Source organism: Podarcis melisellensis, assembly GCF_964234715.1.
Source record: "Podarcis melisellensis genome assembly, chromosome: 7".
NCBI lineage: Eukaryota > Metazoa > Chordata > Lepidosauria > Squamata > Lacertidae > Podarcis > Podarcis melisellensis.
Window position 1 is genome coordinate 82271832 of NC_138539.1, and position 16690 is coordinate 82288521.

At 47.5% G+C, this 16690-nt stretch overlaps 1 protein-coding gene across 2 annotated transcripts in view; it reads left to right on the plus strand.

Moving 5' to 3' along the window:
* Positions 1-2401: 2401 nt before the first annotated feature.
* Positions 2402-16690, plus strand: part of ADAMTS16 (ADAM metallopeptidase with thrombospondin type 1 motif 16) — a 100209-nt gene continuing 85920 nt past the window's right edge. Inside the window, exons 1-4 of one of the 2 annotated variants that reach the window (XM_081920024.1) lie at positions 2402-2658; positions 3119-3215; positions 7391-7716; positions 15538-15814. In XM_081920024.1, coding sequence (XP_081776150.1) covers positions 2599-2658; positions 3119-3215; positions 7391-7716; positions 15538-15814 — 760 coding nt within the window. In that variant the 5' untranslated portion in view covers positions 2402-2598. Of the gene's footprint in view, positions 2659-3118; positions 3216-7390; positions 7717-15537; positions 15819-16690 lie in introns of those variants that run through there. The other variant, XM_081920025.1, reaches the window with a different exon arrangement.

The window sequence follows — 16690 nt, forward strand, 5'->3', positions numbered from 1 at the left end:
AATGCACAGGTTAGGGGGCGCAAATTACTTGCCTTGCCCCGGGTGCTGACAACCCACGCTACACCACTGCACATGGGACCTGTGGAGGTGAATTCTCCCTCCTGTCCCATCATCATCTCAAAAGAGAACTGCTGCTTTGCTCTTATATTTCATTGTGTGTGACTTAAGGCCCGTGGGGGGGTTACGTAGAGATCCTGCTTGGCCCCTCTCCAAGGCAACCATGGGCTGTCCTTCTCCAGTCCACAAGCAGCATGCAGGGAATCTCTGCTTGCTCACCTGTGGAACAGATAAATTCTACTGAGGATCCTAGAAATTAGGGTAGATTTAGAAATGGGGCCCAGGTCCACCAGTTACAGAAACCATGTCCCCACTATGTAGCGTCACTGTAGCTAGGCTTGGTCTACCTCTAAATGTAAAGGGTAAAGGGACCCCTGACCGTTAGGTCCAGTCGCAAACGACTCTGGGGTTGTGGCGCTCATCTTGCTTTATTGGCCAAGGGAGCTGAGGTTTGTCCACAGACATAGGCGCCGACTCCATGGGGCCCGAGGGGGCCCGAGCCCCCTCAAAAATTCATTTGGGGGGGGCTCTGCCCCCAAATTATTTAAGAAAATTATTAGTTATATTATGCTTTGTAAAATCACAAAATTATGTTGGTATTTTTTATTTTCCTTGTTTGACGATAGTTACCTTTTAAAATACATTCAGTAATGAGTTAAAACAAAGCCACTCCCGATCTAGAGAGGGGGTGGGGTTGCGGGCTCTTGACCCATCAACAATCTCGCGGGGCTGGCGTCAGCCCCACGAGAAGCGGGGATTCCCCCTAGCTCATTAATATTCACCGCCCACGGCGGCAGCCAATCGGCTGCTGCAAAGGGCGGACCGTCACAGGTTCACTTAAGGTCGGGGCAGCCCGGGGCTCGCCCCTTTCGTTCCCCCAACAGCAGCGGTTTGGAGGTCTTGGGCCCCCCCAATATTTTTTATAAGTCGGTATGGGCCCCCGCCCCCCCAATATTTTTTATAAGTCAGCGCCCCTGTCCACAGACAGCTTCCAGGTCATGTGGCCAGCATGACTAAGCCGCTTCTGGCGAACCAGAGCAGCGTACGGAAACACTGTTTACCTTCCCGCCAGAGCGGTACCTATTTATCTACTTGCACTTTGACATGCTTTTGAACTGCTAGGTGGGCAGGAGCTGGGACCAAGCAACAGGAGCTCACCCCATCATGGGGATTTGAACCACCGACCTTCTGATCGGCAAGCCCTAGGCTCTGTGGTTTAGACCACAGCAGATGAATAAAGTGACAGACTCCTGAGACAGGCAGATGGCAGACATGATAATTGCCTGCAGGCAGGAGATGACCTCTCTGGAGATTTCCAATCTATATGTTTTTGGGTTTGTTTTTTTTAAAGGATTCTTTAAGTAGAAAAGTATATCAGAAAAACTATTTTGGCTGTGTCCTCTGGTGTCAAATTTCAGCAGTGCCCTGTGCAATGCCCTGCCTCTCGCACTCCACTGTAAATCAAAGTTTTGCCCCGGTGGCACACCCACCCACACACCCAGGCAACTGAATCAATTGTGCTCCCCTAAATCTGCCTCTGTCCTAGTTTTACTGCTCGGTTGTTGTTTTTTTAATGAGGAAAATTAATTTAAAAAACCAAACGAAAACAGTGACATTCTCCACCTGCATCCAGAAATGTAACTTCATTCTTTCACTGTTGAAATTTACCACTTCGTTCTCTCCCTCTCTCTGAGAGATGGGCAAAGAAGCACACTCTTTACCTGCTCAGGAGCACTTTCACCTATTGTTTTCCATTTACAGTACCGTATTGCAGAGTTAAACCCTGGCAGCAAAGCTGATCTCTCCTGGGCAAATGGGCATGGAATAATCCCTGGTTCCCTATGCGCGCGCTCGCTCTCTCTCTCTCTCTCTCTCTCTCTCTCTCTCTCTCTCTCTCTCTCTCTCTCTCTCTCTCTCTCTCTCTCTCACACACACACACACACACACACTTGTCTGCATAATTTGGCCGGCCCCCGCCCCTCTTGCTCGGCGAGGACAAAGGCAGAGACGGCGAGCTTGCGCGCAAAGTCCCACGCCCCTCCCCTCTCTCCTTTGCCGAGGGGCGTCCTTCGCCTCGACGTGGGAGGAGTAGGGGGGCGGCAGAGGCAGCAGGTGCTGGGCGGGACAGGGAGAGCTGCCCCCTCGGCAGAAGCCGGCCGGCTGCCCCCTCCCCGCCCTGCCCAACGGAGGCTGCTGCCGCCGCCGCCGGAGCGCAGCTGGGGCGCTTGGCCATGGAGAGCCGCACCTGGCGCGCCGCGCAGCCCCGACCTGCCGCCTCCTGCCTCGCCCGCGCAGCCCGCCGCCCCTCTCGACGAGGCACCTTTTAGCCGCTGGGCGTCCCTCTCCCGCAGCAGCCAAGTGAAGGAAGGCTCCGCTCATTCCTGCCATGCCTGCGCTTTAGGCTGCCGCTCCGGGGCATGCGGCTCTCTGCCACCCTGGCAGCGCGCTCCGCTTCCCTCTCCAAAACAGGAGCCAGGCGCCCGGCGTCCGGGCTGCTCCGTCGCTAGGGGTGGTTTGCGGAGCTCCGCTTGGCGGGAGAGGATGCCGTCCGGCAGCCTGGCGGGGCTGTGGCTTTGGCTGCTCTTCCAAGCGCAGCTCCAGGTAGGTTCTCCCCAGAACAGCTGTGCGAAAGCCGCCTCTCTTTTTCTCTCTTGCAAACTGCAGTAAAGCCAGTATTCGGTGATCTCCGCGGCAGGACCACCCCAAATAATGCTGATGGCGTTAAGAAGGACTTTGCAATACAGAGAGCCCATAAATAAATTCTGCTCCTTGTAAATCTTAAATCTTTGTATATATCCATCCAGAAGGGTGGGGGTATAAATAATAGCATTATTGTTATTGTTATTATTATTAATAATAATGGCGTTAAGAAGGACTTTGCAATACAGAGAGTCCATAAATAAATTCTGCTCCTTGTAACTTTTCCCCATTTGCCTATATTTCTTAAATCTTTGTATATATCCATCCAGAAGGGTGGGGTATAAAGAATAGCATTATTGTTGTTGTTGTTGTTGTTATTATTATTATTATTATTATTATTGCCACCCCGTCGCTTTTCCAGGGTGCACCTGTGACATGTGCAGGTCAAGCAGCCGCTGGGAGCCCAGATCTCCTTTCCTCTTTGCACTCTGAGTTGTTGGAGTTCACAGACAACAGTGGTAAGTGAGCAGAGTAGATCCTATATTGTATTGACCCTTCTGATTGGTTATATTAGCCTGTAAGGGAGTTGGCTGGTGTTTAATGGAAATGATCTCTTTGGCTTCCTTTATAATTCTCTGTGTATGCTCAGGAGCTCTTCTGACATGGGGCTTGTAAAGCCCAATGCCTGTTTACTCAGAAGTCAGTGACTTTCCATGTATTCAGGGAGACTTGCTTCCGAATAAGGGTGCATAGAATTGCAGTCACATGTGAAATCCTGTGCATCCCTCCCGTGAAGTAAGCTCCATTGAGTTCAATGGGACCTTTGTCTAGGTAGATGTGCATAGGGTTTTATTTGGAGTGGTTGATTGAGGTTCTGCCCATATTAATAGGATTGATAACTCATGCACCTGGGATCACAAAGTGTTTTGAAATAGGTGTTGCTAATGTTTAGATTCTGTGGCTGTTCTAGGTTCCATGTCCAATGCAGGTCTACTGAGAAATAAGCCCCACTGAGCCCAATAGGGCTTTCTCCCAATTACATCTTAATTCCAAAAACATACGACTGGGCTGTAAACAAAACCTGCTGCTTTCTATAAATGAATAGTGAAAACTCTTTGATTAATATGTTGATATCTGGAATAGCAGAGATTGTGAAATATGGGCTATACTTGATGCATTGGCTTTGATTGGCGTTAACGGATTTCCACAGGCACATGAATGTATATGCTATTTTAGCGTGGCTTTCTTAAATTAAACGGATATATTTGTAACTGGCTTTCTTCCCGTCTGGAGTGGCTGCTGCCCTGCAACATAAGACCTAAGAATAATAACTTAATGGGTGAGGAAATCACATCCACACACATTCAAGCTAATGAGTAACTGTTGCCCTCAGTGAGGTCTTACTACATGGTGAGAGGAGCCCAGAAGGAAAGGTCTGCCCAACTGCTGAGTTGCTCCACTCAGAACTGAGCCTCATTAACAATCCAAATATTGTGGGGTGCAGAATCTGTACCCTTTCCTCACGATTGTGAGTGGTGGAAGTTCAGCCTTTTCTTTTTTATTAGGCTTACAAAACTTCCAGATGCAAAATATTCTACTGGAACTACCCTGTTCTGTAACAATGTCAGAAAGCAACATGATGAGTAAAGCATAATTGTTTTTAACTACTCACCTGGTTGCCATAGGTGATTAGGAAGGTCACCCAGGTGAGGGAGTGAGTGAGCAGGCTGTCTGAAGATGGGTGGAGTGTTTGTCCCTTCCTCTGACAAGTCACCTGTGTTTCTGGGCAGGGGCACTCTTTTCATAGAAACCCAGCACGGTCACAACAGAGGTGTGCAGTGCTTGACTCCCCCTCCTTCAGCATCTCAGTTTGTTAACTATGCTGGGAGGCTCTCCCCCCCCCCCCCGCCATGGGGGAGTCATGCAGGCTCCCAGGGAAGGCACAGATCGCCTCATTCTCTGGCAGCCTCGTGGATTTTCCATACTGGATGATGCTCACAAAGCAAAGGTCCTTCTCTCCCATCCAGCAGAGACACCAAAAAGGACCAGCAGCAGATGGAAAGAGCTGCCAGACTGGTGTCTTTCTGTTGCTGGACTTGGAGCAAATGGGCCTCATGCCTGCCTAACATGGAATCATAGAATTGGAAGGGACCCTGAGGGTCATCTAACCCAACCCCTCTACAGAGCGGTAGTCTCGTAATCTGGTGAACTGGGTTCGCTTCCCTGCTCCTCCACATGCAGCTGCTGGGTGACCTTGGGCTAGTCACACTTCTCTGAAGTCTCTCAGCCCCACTCACCTCACAGAGTGTTTGTTGTGGGGGAGGAAGGGAAAGGAGAATGTGAGCCGCTTTGAGACTCCTTCGGGTAGTGATAAAGCGGAATATCAAATCCAAACTCTCCTCCTCCTCCTCCTCCTCCTCCTCCTCCTTTTTGCCCAACATGGGGTTCGAACCCCCATGGCCCTGAGATTTAGAGTCTCATGCTCTACCAACTGAGCTATCTGGATCAGGGTGTTAATTGGGTACTTGGGCTTATTCACACGCACCATGCTTCTGTTTATATTCATACAATGACAGCACAGCCCTTTGTCTATGTAAGTCCCACTGAGTTGAATGGGACTTACCCCCAGGTAACCATGCATAAATATACAGTGGACACTCGGGTTGCGAACATGATCCTTGTGGGATGCATGTTCACAACCCACAGCGTTCGCAACCCGCAGTCTGCACATGCACGGGTTGTGATTTGGCGCTTCTGGACATGCACAAAGCGTGATTTAGCGCTTTTGCGCATGCGCGACCGCCGAAACCCGGAAGTAACCTGTTCCAGTACTTCTGGGTTTTGGCAGGTCCGTAACCCGAAAAAGCGCAACCTGATGCAGCTGTAACCCGAGGTATGACTGTAGTTGGTTGGCAGCAAAGGGGCTCTATCACCAGCCTACTAAGCCTAGAAGCTGGATGCATGAGGAGCAAACCCTCTTCTTGCAGTCTCAGCAATCGGCGAGGAGGCAGGGAGCCTGCCATCCAGCCCAATGCCACCACCAAACACTGCGAGCGAGCAAGTCTTTTTTGAAAAATGTTGCAGGGCTGTGACTTTTGAGAGCCAATTTACAAGTCTGTATTAATACAGCAGTTGTGCTCGTGGAGATAAGAAGGAAAACACCAGAGGGTGCTGAATAGTGAACATTAATAGCCTGAAACATTCGGTGAAGGTCTCCCTGGAATTCAAGTGGAACTTCCTCGTTAAGTTTATCAGGACTTTTATTTGAGATGTTCTCAAGATAGCATTTAAACAGCTTTGGGGAAACTGCTATCCTTTGTAGGTTGGAACTAGATGGATTAAACATATGGCTTCTGGCAAAGATGGAGCCGTCGTGTATATAATTCTCCCCTTCCCCTCTGTTGCATCTAGTAAGGATTATTTGGGCCCTAAACACAACAAGATTACTCACATCCTCACTGCTATTAGAATAAGTTATGTGTTCTCATCATCTACCCTTGAAATGCAGCGTAAATGCTAGGTCTGTAATCGCTAGGAAAACGAATCTGCTTAAAAAAAATTGTGATAATGGATTAATGGATCCTGTTATGCAGGAATGCAAAAAGGCTATGTCCACAAAACTCCCAATTTACTGCAGGGGTGGGACACTGGATTCAGCCCACAACCCCCTGGACCAGTTTTGATAGGTCCACCCGTCAATCACTTGATGTCACAGTGAAATCAAACCACTGCAGGCAAAGGATGAGCCCCTGATTGTAAAGCACTCTGCATTCCCAATGAGCAGCTCTCTAGTGGAGCCCAATCCAGCAGCACTGTCAGGGCAGTCAGCAAGCCTCCTTGTTAAGAAACCGCCTTCCTGTTGTTCCTTTGGAGCGACAGCCTTACCTGCCCATAGCACGCAACACGTGTGATGTCAGGTGTGGAGGCAGCTGGTCATGGTTTTGGGGGAATGGCCTTAAGGGCCAAATTTGGACTTATGATAGATTTAATGAAACCCATTGATCAGAAGTTTTCCCACCCCTGATTTGAGGTCTCTCTGGCCCCTTCTGCACTCTACATTTAAATCAGCAACATACCAACAGTCAAGTCTCACCTCAGAGAATCCTAACTGTAGTTTGCGGTGGGTGCTGAGAGTTTGTAAAGGTAAAGGGACCCCTGACCATTAGGTCCAGTCACGGACGACTCTGGGATTGTGGCGCTCATCTCGGCTTTATTGGCCGAGGGAGCCAGTGTACAGCTTCCGGGCCATGTGGCCAGCATGACTAAGCCGCTTCTGGCGAACCAGAGCAGTGCATGGAAACACTGTTTACCTTCCCGCTGAAGCGGTACCTATTTATCTACTTGCACTTTGTGCTTTCGAACTGCTAGGTTGGCAGGAGCAGGGACTGAGCAACGGGAGCTTACCCCATTGCAGGGATTTGAACCGCCAACCTTCTGATCGACAAGCCCTAGGCTCTGTGGTTTAACCCACAGCGCCACCCGCGTCCCTTCTGAGAGTTCTTAGGAGACCCCTATTTGCTTTCATAGAGCTACCCAGAGCAATTTAACAACCAAGCCCTCCCCCCAGGGGACCTTTTCAGTAGCCAGGTTGCAACAGGAAATCTGTGGGTACAAATGCATGCAGACACTTGCATTTGACCTGCCGCCATCCATGCTGCTGAAAGTTCTGACTCTATGCATTGACTGCTTACAGAATATGTTATTGTGACAGCATATGAAGTAGACCAAAATGGGGCTTATGTAAGTCATGGAGTTGCACACCATGAAAGGAGGAAGAGAGAAGCATCGGAGGGAGAAACTGACTCACTGCACCTCCATTTCCATGGATTTGGCCATGACTTCCAGCTTGACCTGAAGACTTCAGATTTTCTCGTGGCACCTGGATTTACAATACAGACCCTGGGCAAGGGGAGAACCAAGTCAATACACACATACCCAGCAGAAGACTTTTGCTTTTATCAAGGTGTCTTGCGATTGCACAAAAACTCATCTGTAGCACTTTCAACATGCGGAGGCTTGGTGAGTAAAGATGCCAACAAGCTGAGGGGGGAAATTAAATGCAAAATGTTGTAGCTATTGTTACAATGAAATTCAGGATGGATGTGCAGGTAAAACATCTGTGGAAGCATCAAAAGGAGGAGAGTTTGTGTTGTTGTTTTTTAAAAAATACGTTTTTATGCATGAAACATTTCACAAGAAGACTGTACCGGCAAACATACATTTTACTGCCACGTGTACTGCATAGGTATGTGGTTGAGTGTGTGAGAAATACATAAAACAATCATATCAGCATAAACAGTATATATCATAATATTGTGCATAATTTTGCGGAAGCTATAATTCCACCCACCCACCTCTGTTCATGGGGAGCGTTTATTGTAAGAGTGTCAGAGCGCAGCTCCCAGTGGACGATATGTAGTGCCTCATCAAGAACCTGGATTTGCATAATGCCAGGGTCATGAAGGGGAGCAAAAGTGAAGGCAGGTTTTGAAATGGCAGTGGCCACAGAACTGGAGCAAGGAGGGAGAACCACTGAGAGGGTGAAAATTGGGATTTTAAACAGTAGATTTTGAGTAGAGCGAGCAGGGGGTGACACCGAGGCGAGGATGTGGCAATTTAAAACAAGGTTTGAGAACAGTGAAAAGGGAATTTGGAAAACTTGTTAGTTTCTGTGTTGTACCTACCTCTGCTATTTCTTTTCATTAAAACAGGTGCTTAAAAAAACACAGCTCCCCAGTAGCCTTCCATCTCTGCTTCACTCAAACCTCTATTGTTGTTTAAAACTGCCCTTTTCCTCTCAGTCTCTTTCCATCCCTGATTCACTCATTCTGCCATTGTGAGCTTCATTCAGCCTGGTGTGTCACAAGTTGTGCAAATGTGGTATATGCATGTACATCGAAACAGCTAATCCAGGAAGCCATTATTGGTTGTGGCTCTTTTTGTCTTCAGGCAGTTTTAAACACAAGCTTGCTGCTCCATCATGTTGGAAGTGCCCCTTAGAGTAGAATATTGGCTAAGGGTGGAAAAACCCCTCCTCCCATACACTGTTCTGGGGGTTCTCCAAATGCAGGGGGCGCATGGGGGAAAGCCCCATTTCTTAAACAAAAGTCCTTGCATATGCCTTGTTGGGTGAATCCCACCCTACGTGGGATGGAGATCTGTACATAAACACTGAAAGTTCAGTGAAGCTGGCATTAATTTTCTGCAGAGATGATTTCACTGAATATATTTTGCTGCTGAATAATTTGATGTTCATCAAGAGTGCCAGGGATGATGTTATCTTCTCTTGTTTGACCTAAAGGCGCATCCCCACCCAAAGGCAGTTTCTGTAACTTCATAAATCTGTTTTTCCACTTAGAGATGTTCAGGTTTTAGATAAAAACTTACTGAAGTGATGCACTTAGTCAGATCCCATTACATGTCCTCTATCCCATGTTCATGTGAATACACATGTGGAGAATTGCTGTTTGTCAGAATTCTAAGTCAGGTGGACTGTTTACCTGACTCTGTATAAAGCAGTTCCTTATGGTTCATTCACACATGCAAATAATCAAAACGTGTGATGGTGTCATGTGGGAATCAGCCCTTGGTCCTATCTTAAAGGAGATAATTCATTTTGCAAAGCTTACATTAAAGCCTGCCGACATCATGTTGGGATGTGCAGTCTTGGAGGTAACCATCAAATAATTTGGTTGGGATGACTAAAGTATCTCCACATACTCATGGAAACAGTTTGTTTGTCAGCCACTGGTTCCCAGTCACTGGGAGCTTCAAAACAGTCAGCTGAAAACTACTCTTGCTTGAGTTGAGTGCATAAGACTGAATTACTAAGAGGGATTTAGGGATGCACAAGCACCCCTTCGTTTACTTTGAAGGAGCTTCCTCAAAGGGATCCTTTGTGAACCTCTAACCGAGCAAATGCAAAACCCTTCCAGGTGACACTTGGCCTGCCCCTGTGCTTGACATCTTAAAACCCAGGCTGAAGACGTTCCTATTTGTCCAGGCACTTGGATAATGAACTGCATTGCATTCAGAGTGTGGCCCAGTAGATATTTCTCGCTGCTGTTTTACTATATTTTTATGTTTGATTTAGTGATCTTGTGCTGTTAACTGGCCTATGCTCAGGAATGGAGGAAGGAGAGGATATAAAAAAATAAACTAATTAACTAGCTAAATAAATAAATCAGCCATGGTCAGTGGACCTCCTGCTTGTTGTCTCCGCCACCTTCCCCCACCCCCCGGCCAAGCTATCCTCCCAACTTACCCAGAGTAGAAGGGGGCCCCATTGATGACTGAGGTTGTCTCAGCTCCCCTGCAGAGCTTCCTTTCCCACCAAAGAGTGCGCTCAGGCTACACATCACAGCATCCCTGGTGGGAAGATGATACTATTCCTGTCTATTTCCACCAGCCCAGTCCTCCTTCTGCGGTAACTGATATGAACAGCATCACTTTCCCTTAGGGATGATGTGACATGTAGTCTCCATGCTCTCCTCAGGGGGAAAATAAAGCTCTGCCCAAGAACTGGATCCAATTCTAATTTCTGCTGCACTCGCAGCCACTCCTGTCTCCTTCCTCCCTGAGGTAAGTTGGGAGCATCCTTGGATGGCAGAAGATGGGGAAGCAGTGACTGCAGAAAGAGTAGAGGCCACTGGTTTTGTGGGTCAAGCAATCCTTGAGAAGAATACTGCTTGACCTCTGCCATCTTATGGGTAGACCTCTGGACACCCCTTAAGATTCAGCTGCTGTAACAGCAGAGTCAAGATCCTGGTGGATGCAAGCAATTTCCCCCCCTCAAAATGTTTTGTGAACAAGTCACAGTGAGCTGCTGTTAGTTCTGGGCCAGACTGTAAAAGACTCTGCACAAGGAGCATGCAATGGAGGCAGCAAAGTTTGTTTTCTTTCCTGCCTTTCCTGCCACTAGGTTGATGAGCTTCTCCTAGTCTGAGTAATAGGACTGTTTGGCGGTAGCTAACCTTTGATGACGCAGGTGGCACTGTGGGTTAAACCACAGAACCTAGGGCTTGCCGATCAGAAGGTTGGCAGTTTGAATCCCCATGACGGGGTGAGCTCCCATTGCTCAGTCCCTGCTCCTGCCAACCTAGCAGTTCAAAAGCACAAAGTGCAAGTAGATAAATAGGTACTGCTCCGGCGGGAAGGTAAACAGTGTTTCCATGCGCTGCTCTGGTTCGCCAGAAGTGGCTTAGTCATGCTGACCACATGACCCGGAAGCTGTACACTGGCTCCCTCGGCCAGTAAAGCGAGATGAGTGCCGCAACCCCAGAGTCGTCCATGACCGGACCTAATGGTCAGGGGTCCCTTTACCTTAACCTTTGATGGCACAACCATATGTGCAAGTCATCACTTGATATTTGAGTCAACACATTTTGCACACCACCTAAATATATAGGTAGCTGTGCAGGGGCATAAGAGGAAAAAATGAACAGCAGCACTAGTGTAACACCTTCCAAAAATTACCAAGTATTAAGCAAGTTTTCAAATTGCAAATTGCACAGAGAAAAGAAAAGAAAATGTTGCATTGAGAAGTTGGGAAATTAATTGTTAGCAATGAAGGCTGTTCTCTTTTAGAAATTATTTGGATCTTCTCTAACACTGAGCAAAACACACACTTCCTTGATGCATTCAGCACTTAGCATTTGGACCTCTAAGAGGCAGTAATTATATACTGTTATTATGCTCATGAAGCACTCATAGAATCATAGAATCATAGAGTTGGAAGAGACCACAAGGACCATCGAGTCCAACCCCCTGCCAAGCAGGAAACACCATCAGAGCACTCCTGACATATGGCTGTCAAGCCTCTGCTTAAAGACCTCCAAAGAAGGAGACTCCACCACACTCCTTGGCAGCAAATTCCACTGTCAAACAGCTCTTACTGTCAGGAAGTTCTTCCTAATGTTTAGGTGGAATCTTCTTTCTTGTAGTTTGGATCCATTGCTCCGTGTCCGCTTCTCTGGAGCAGCAGAAAACAACCTTTCTCCCTCCTCTATGTGACATCCTTTTATATACAGATAGGTAGCCGTGTTGGTCTGCCATAGTCTAAACAACAACAAAAAATTCCTTCCAGTAGCACCTTAAAGACCAACTAAGTTAGTTCTTGGTATGAGCTTTCGTGTGCATGCACACTTCTTCAGATACACTGAAACAGAAGTTACCAGACCCTTCTATATAGTGAGAAGGTGGGGAGGGGTATTACTCAGAAGGGTGGTGGGAATGGGTGATTGGCAGATAGCTGTGATGAGCCTGTTGACGAATTTTATATAGTTGAACATGGCTATCATATCACCCCTTAACCTCCTCTTCTCCATGCTAAACATGCCCAGCTCCCTTAGCCGTTCCTCATAAGGCATCATTTCCAGGCCTTTGACCATTTTGGTTGCCCTCCTCTGGACACGTTGGCATCCTCTGGACTCCTCTGGACTCCTCTATGGCATCTGCCTTTATGCCCAACTCCCCAAACTATAACCTATCTTTTTTTATCTTGCATATCTGGGTTCATTTGCTTCCAACAGTCATCCATGATTTTCTCTCATCTTGCTGTGGTTCCACTCTGGAAAGCTTTGACGAAACCAGTAGTAAATTTGTTCCACTTCCCTCAAACTTACCTTTGCCCCATTCTTTCTGGGCACAGGTCTGTGCTGGTTTTTTTCACCCCAGAACTTACCCCACAAAGAGCATTGGCAGGATTATTGCAATAACGTGCTGTTTTATAAGAGTATACATTTAAAGTAGATGAGCAAATTAAGTTAATTTAGATATGCAGGAAATATTTTAAAAAATAAATTTAAGGTACTGCAGAAAGAGGGGCAAGGAAGTCGTTTTGAAATGTTAAAATGATGGTAAAGTTATTGAAATGTATAAAACTGAAAATCATAAATAAAAATAGATATATATAAGAACTTTTCCCCCACAAAAACCTGCTTTTTGAAGCTGAAGTGCAACAAACGGCAAGTCGAGTTTTCTGCAAATTGCCATTTGCTCCAATTCAGCAGTAAAGAGCAGGTTTCGGCAGGGAAGGCTTTGGGGAGGGGGGGGATAAAGAGAGAGCACTCATACACAAAGCTTTAAAGCATTGAGTGTGCCTAGAAAGTGTGGATAAGCCCCTGTCTGCAGCTACTCATCTGCTGTGTCATTTCCAGAACCACTGGGCATATAGGAAGCCCTGTGCCCATTCTCAAAATTGTTCCAGATGAAATATGGGTTTCAGGCCCAAACACCAGTTGGGTGTTCCTGATTTAGTTCTCTACCCCTCCCCCATATGAAACTTTCTACTTTTACCCTGATTTCCTCCATGCTACCATGCTCTGGGAAGTTTTTTTTAAAAAACGCTAGAAAGTACGGCACTCCTTTGTGCGGTGTTTTGTAAGTTGATATGACAACACAATAACACATAGGAGGTGTTCCTTCAGAGGTAGCCTTTGGAGACCCAGAGATCTACTACATGCTTGACCCAGAGGGCAAATGAGCCCTTGGCCTTATAGTAGGAAATATAAAATCATAGTGGTGGGAAAGACTATTAGCTCACCCAGCCTCTGGCTTTGCCAAATTAAAATTGTTCCCTTTGGTAGGGTTTCTAGTGCTGTGATGAATTCCATTTTAGAATCTCTGTATGAATTGGTTGTTACAATTTCCCTGGTAAAGGGACCCTCTGACCATTAAGTCCAGTCGCGGACGACTCTGGGGTTGCGGGGCTCATCTGGATTTACTGGCCGAGGGAGCCAGCGTTTGTCTGCAGACAGCTTCCGGGTCATGTGGCCAGCATGACTAAGCCGCTTCTGGCGAACCAGAGCAGCACACGGAAACGCCGTTTACCTTCCCGCCAGAGTGGTATCTATTTATCTGCTTGCACTTTGACATACTTTCGAACTGCTAGGTTGGCAGCAGCTGGGACCGAGCAACGGGTGCTCACCCTGTTGCGGGGATTTGAACCACCAACCTTCCAATCGGCAAGCCCTAGGCTCTGTGGTTTAGACCACAGCACCACCCATGTAAACAATTCCCATAGTTAGCCCTAAAACTGGGGGGTGAATATTTGCACAACAGGGGAAGAGGGAGGTCTGTATGAGTCTGTGGGTACTCCAGGTGTCCCGCAACATAATGTTTACTCCTGGCTAATGTCCCCACTTAATTAAGATTTGAGAATCGATCCCAGAGGCTGTTTCCAGTTTCTGGTTTACACACACACAAAAAAACCTCCAGCATTGCCAAGCACAGTTATAATAATAATAATTTATTATTTATACCCCGCCCATCTGGCTGAGTTTCCCCAGCCACTCTGGGCGGCTCCCAATCAGTGTTAAAAACAGTACAGCATTACATATTAAAAACTTCCCTGAACATGGCTGTCTTAAGATGTTTTCTGAATGTCAGGTAATTCTTTATCTCTTTGACATCTGATGGGAGGGCGTTCCACAGGGCGGGCGCCACTACCGAGAAGGCCCTCTGTCTGGTTCCCTGTAGCCTCACTTCTCGCAATGATGGAACCGCCAGAAGGCCCTCTGCACTGGATCTCAGTGTCCGGGCTGAACGATGGGGGTGGAGACGCTCCTTCAGGTATACAGGACCGAGGCCGTTTAGGGCTTTAAAGGTCAGCACCAACACTTTGAATCATGCTCGGAAACGTACTGGGAGCCAGTGCAGATCTCTCAGAACCGGTGTTATGTGGTCCCGGCGGCCACTCCCAGTCACCAGTCTAGCTGCCGCATTCTGGATTAATTGCAGTTTCCGGGTCACCTTCAAAGGTAGCCCCACGTAGAACGCGTTGCAGTAGTCCAAGCGTGAGATAACTAGAGCATGCACCACTCTGGCGAGACAGTCCGCGGGGAGGTAGGGTCTTAGCCTGCGTACCAGGTGGAGCTGGTAGACAGCTGCCCTGGACACAGAGTTAACCTGCGCCTCCATGGACAGCTGTGAGTCCAAAATGACTCCCAGGCTGCGCACCTGGTCCTTCAGGGGCACAGTTACCCCATTCAGGACCAGGGAATCCTCCACACCTGCCCGCCTCCTGTCCCCCAAAAACAGTACTTCTGTCTTGTCAGGATTCAACCTCAATCTGTTAGCCGCCATCCAACCTCCAACCGCCTCCAGGCACTCACACAGGACCTTCACTGCCTTCACTGGTTCTGATTTAAAGGAGAGGTAGAGCTGGGTGTCATCTGCATACTGATGAACACCCAGCCCAAACCCCCTGATGATCTCTCCCAGCGGCTTCATATAGATATTAAAAAGCATGGGGGAGAGGACAGAACCCTGAGGCACCCCACAAGTGAGAGCCCAGGGGTCTGAACACTCACCCCCCACCACCACTTTCTGGACACGGCCCAGGAGGAAGGAGCGGAACCACTGTAGGACAGTGCCCCCAGCTCCCAGCCCCTCTAGACGGTCCAGAAGGATGTTATGGTCGATGGTGTCAAAGGCCGCTGAGAGATCCAGCAGAACTAGGAAACAGCTCTCACCTTTGTCCCTAGCCTGCCGGAGATCATCAACCAGCGCGACCAAGGCAGTTAGCATCAGTGTATATGTAATGTTAAGATTTAATTAAATTATTATTAAAATTCTGAAGGAAATTTGGAAGAGAAGGGAGAGGATGGATTTGATCCAGAGAAAGGAATGTGCATCTCCCTAGAATGATTTTTTTTTTGTTTTCAGATCCTGATTGTTAAGTTTACAAAGGACCTCTGTTGTCTAAAAAACCTGCTGTACAAATTAAGATTTGTTTAGGAGCTTAGTGTGGGAAAGGAAAATATCTAAAAGGAAGGAGTATCTTCTGAAGGACAATCTGAATCCACTGTTCTCTCTTTTAATTGTGTTTTGCCTTTCTAGTCTGGCTTGATAAGGACGCAGGAAGCTGATTACTTGCTGAAACCACTACCTCCAAATATTGCACTTAAACACAACTTCTCTGCTCCTCACGGTCACCGTCCTCATGTACTGTATAAGAGATCTACTGAGCCTCAGCTGGCATTTGATAATGAGGTAACTGTGAATGATGAGAGGCAAAGGGAAGTGGATACTCACAATCATGTTTTTCAAGAGACCCACCATCATCGCAATTCTGAGCGGCGGCAAAAACGGCACTTTTGTGGGAGGCGCAAGAAATGTATGTAAGGACACCGTTTCCCCCACCTGAGTTAATTCCACTGTCTGTATAGCTGTTGTTAAGATTGTTCATTTGCAGTTCAGTTGTTCCTTTCCAGTAAACAAATACCTTCGCAAGGAAGAGGTAGGAAGTGAGGTTATGTGAACACTTTGGACCCAGGTTTTGGATGTTGGTGTTGCATGTCTGCCTCAATCAACTTTGACATCAAGCAGTCAGCTCTGATCACTCCTGTAGTCCCAGCCTGTTGCCATGTTCTGGTTTCACTTCTGACTTTTTTTGTTCCTAAAGTCAGCACACAAAAGACTGGTACTGAGCTTTACCACGGTGTTTGTTCCCTAACTGTGTGAGCGATGATTTGGATGAATATATCACTGTGTACTTTGTTCTGTCCTTCAACTTTTAGTAAGGTCTTTCAAAACGGTTACATTTAGCTAGGTGCAAATCAAAATATTTGCCAGTATCTTCTTAAACTTCTTTGGCACAATTCAGCCAATGTAAAGTATGCCTTAGGTCTCATTGTTTTTGATTCTTTAAGGTAAGCTGCCTAGAGATTTGTATTATATTAAGCAGTATATTAGGGACGTGGGTGGCGCTGTGGGTAAAACCACAGTGCCTAGGGCTTGCCGATCGTATGGTCGGCGGTTCGAATCCCCGCGGCGGGGTGAGCTCCCGTCCTTCGGTCCCAGCTCCTGCCCACCTAGCAGTTCGAAAGCACCCCTAAGTGCAAGTAGATAAATAGGTACCGCTTTATAGCGGGAAGGTAAACGGCGTTTCTGTGTGCTGCTCTGGTGCCGGTTTGCCGGAGCAGCTTCGTCACGCTGGCCACGTGACCCAGAAGTGTCTGCGGACAGCGCTGGCCCCTGGCCTCTAGAGTGA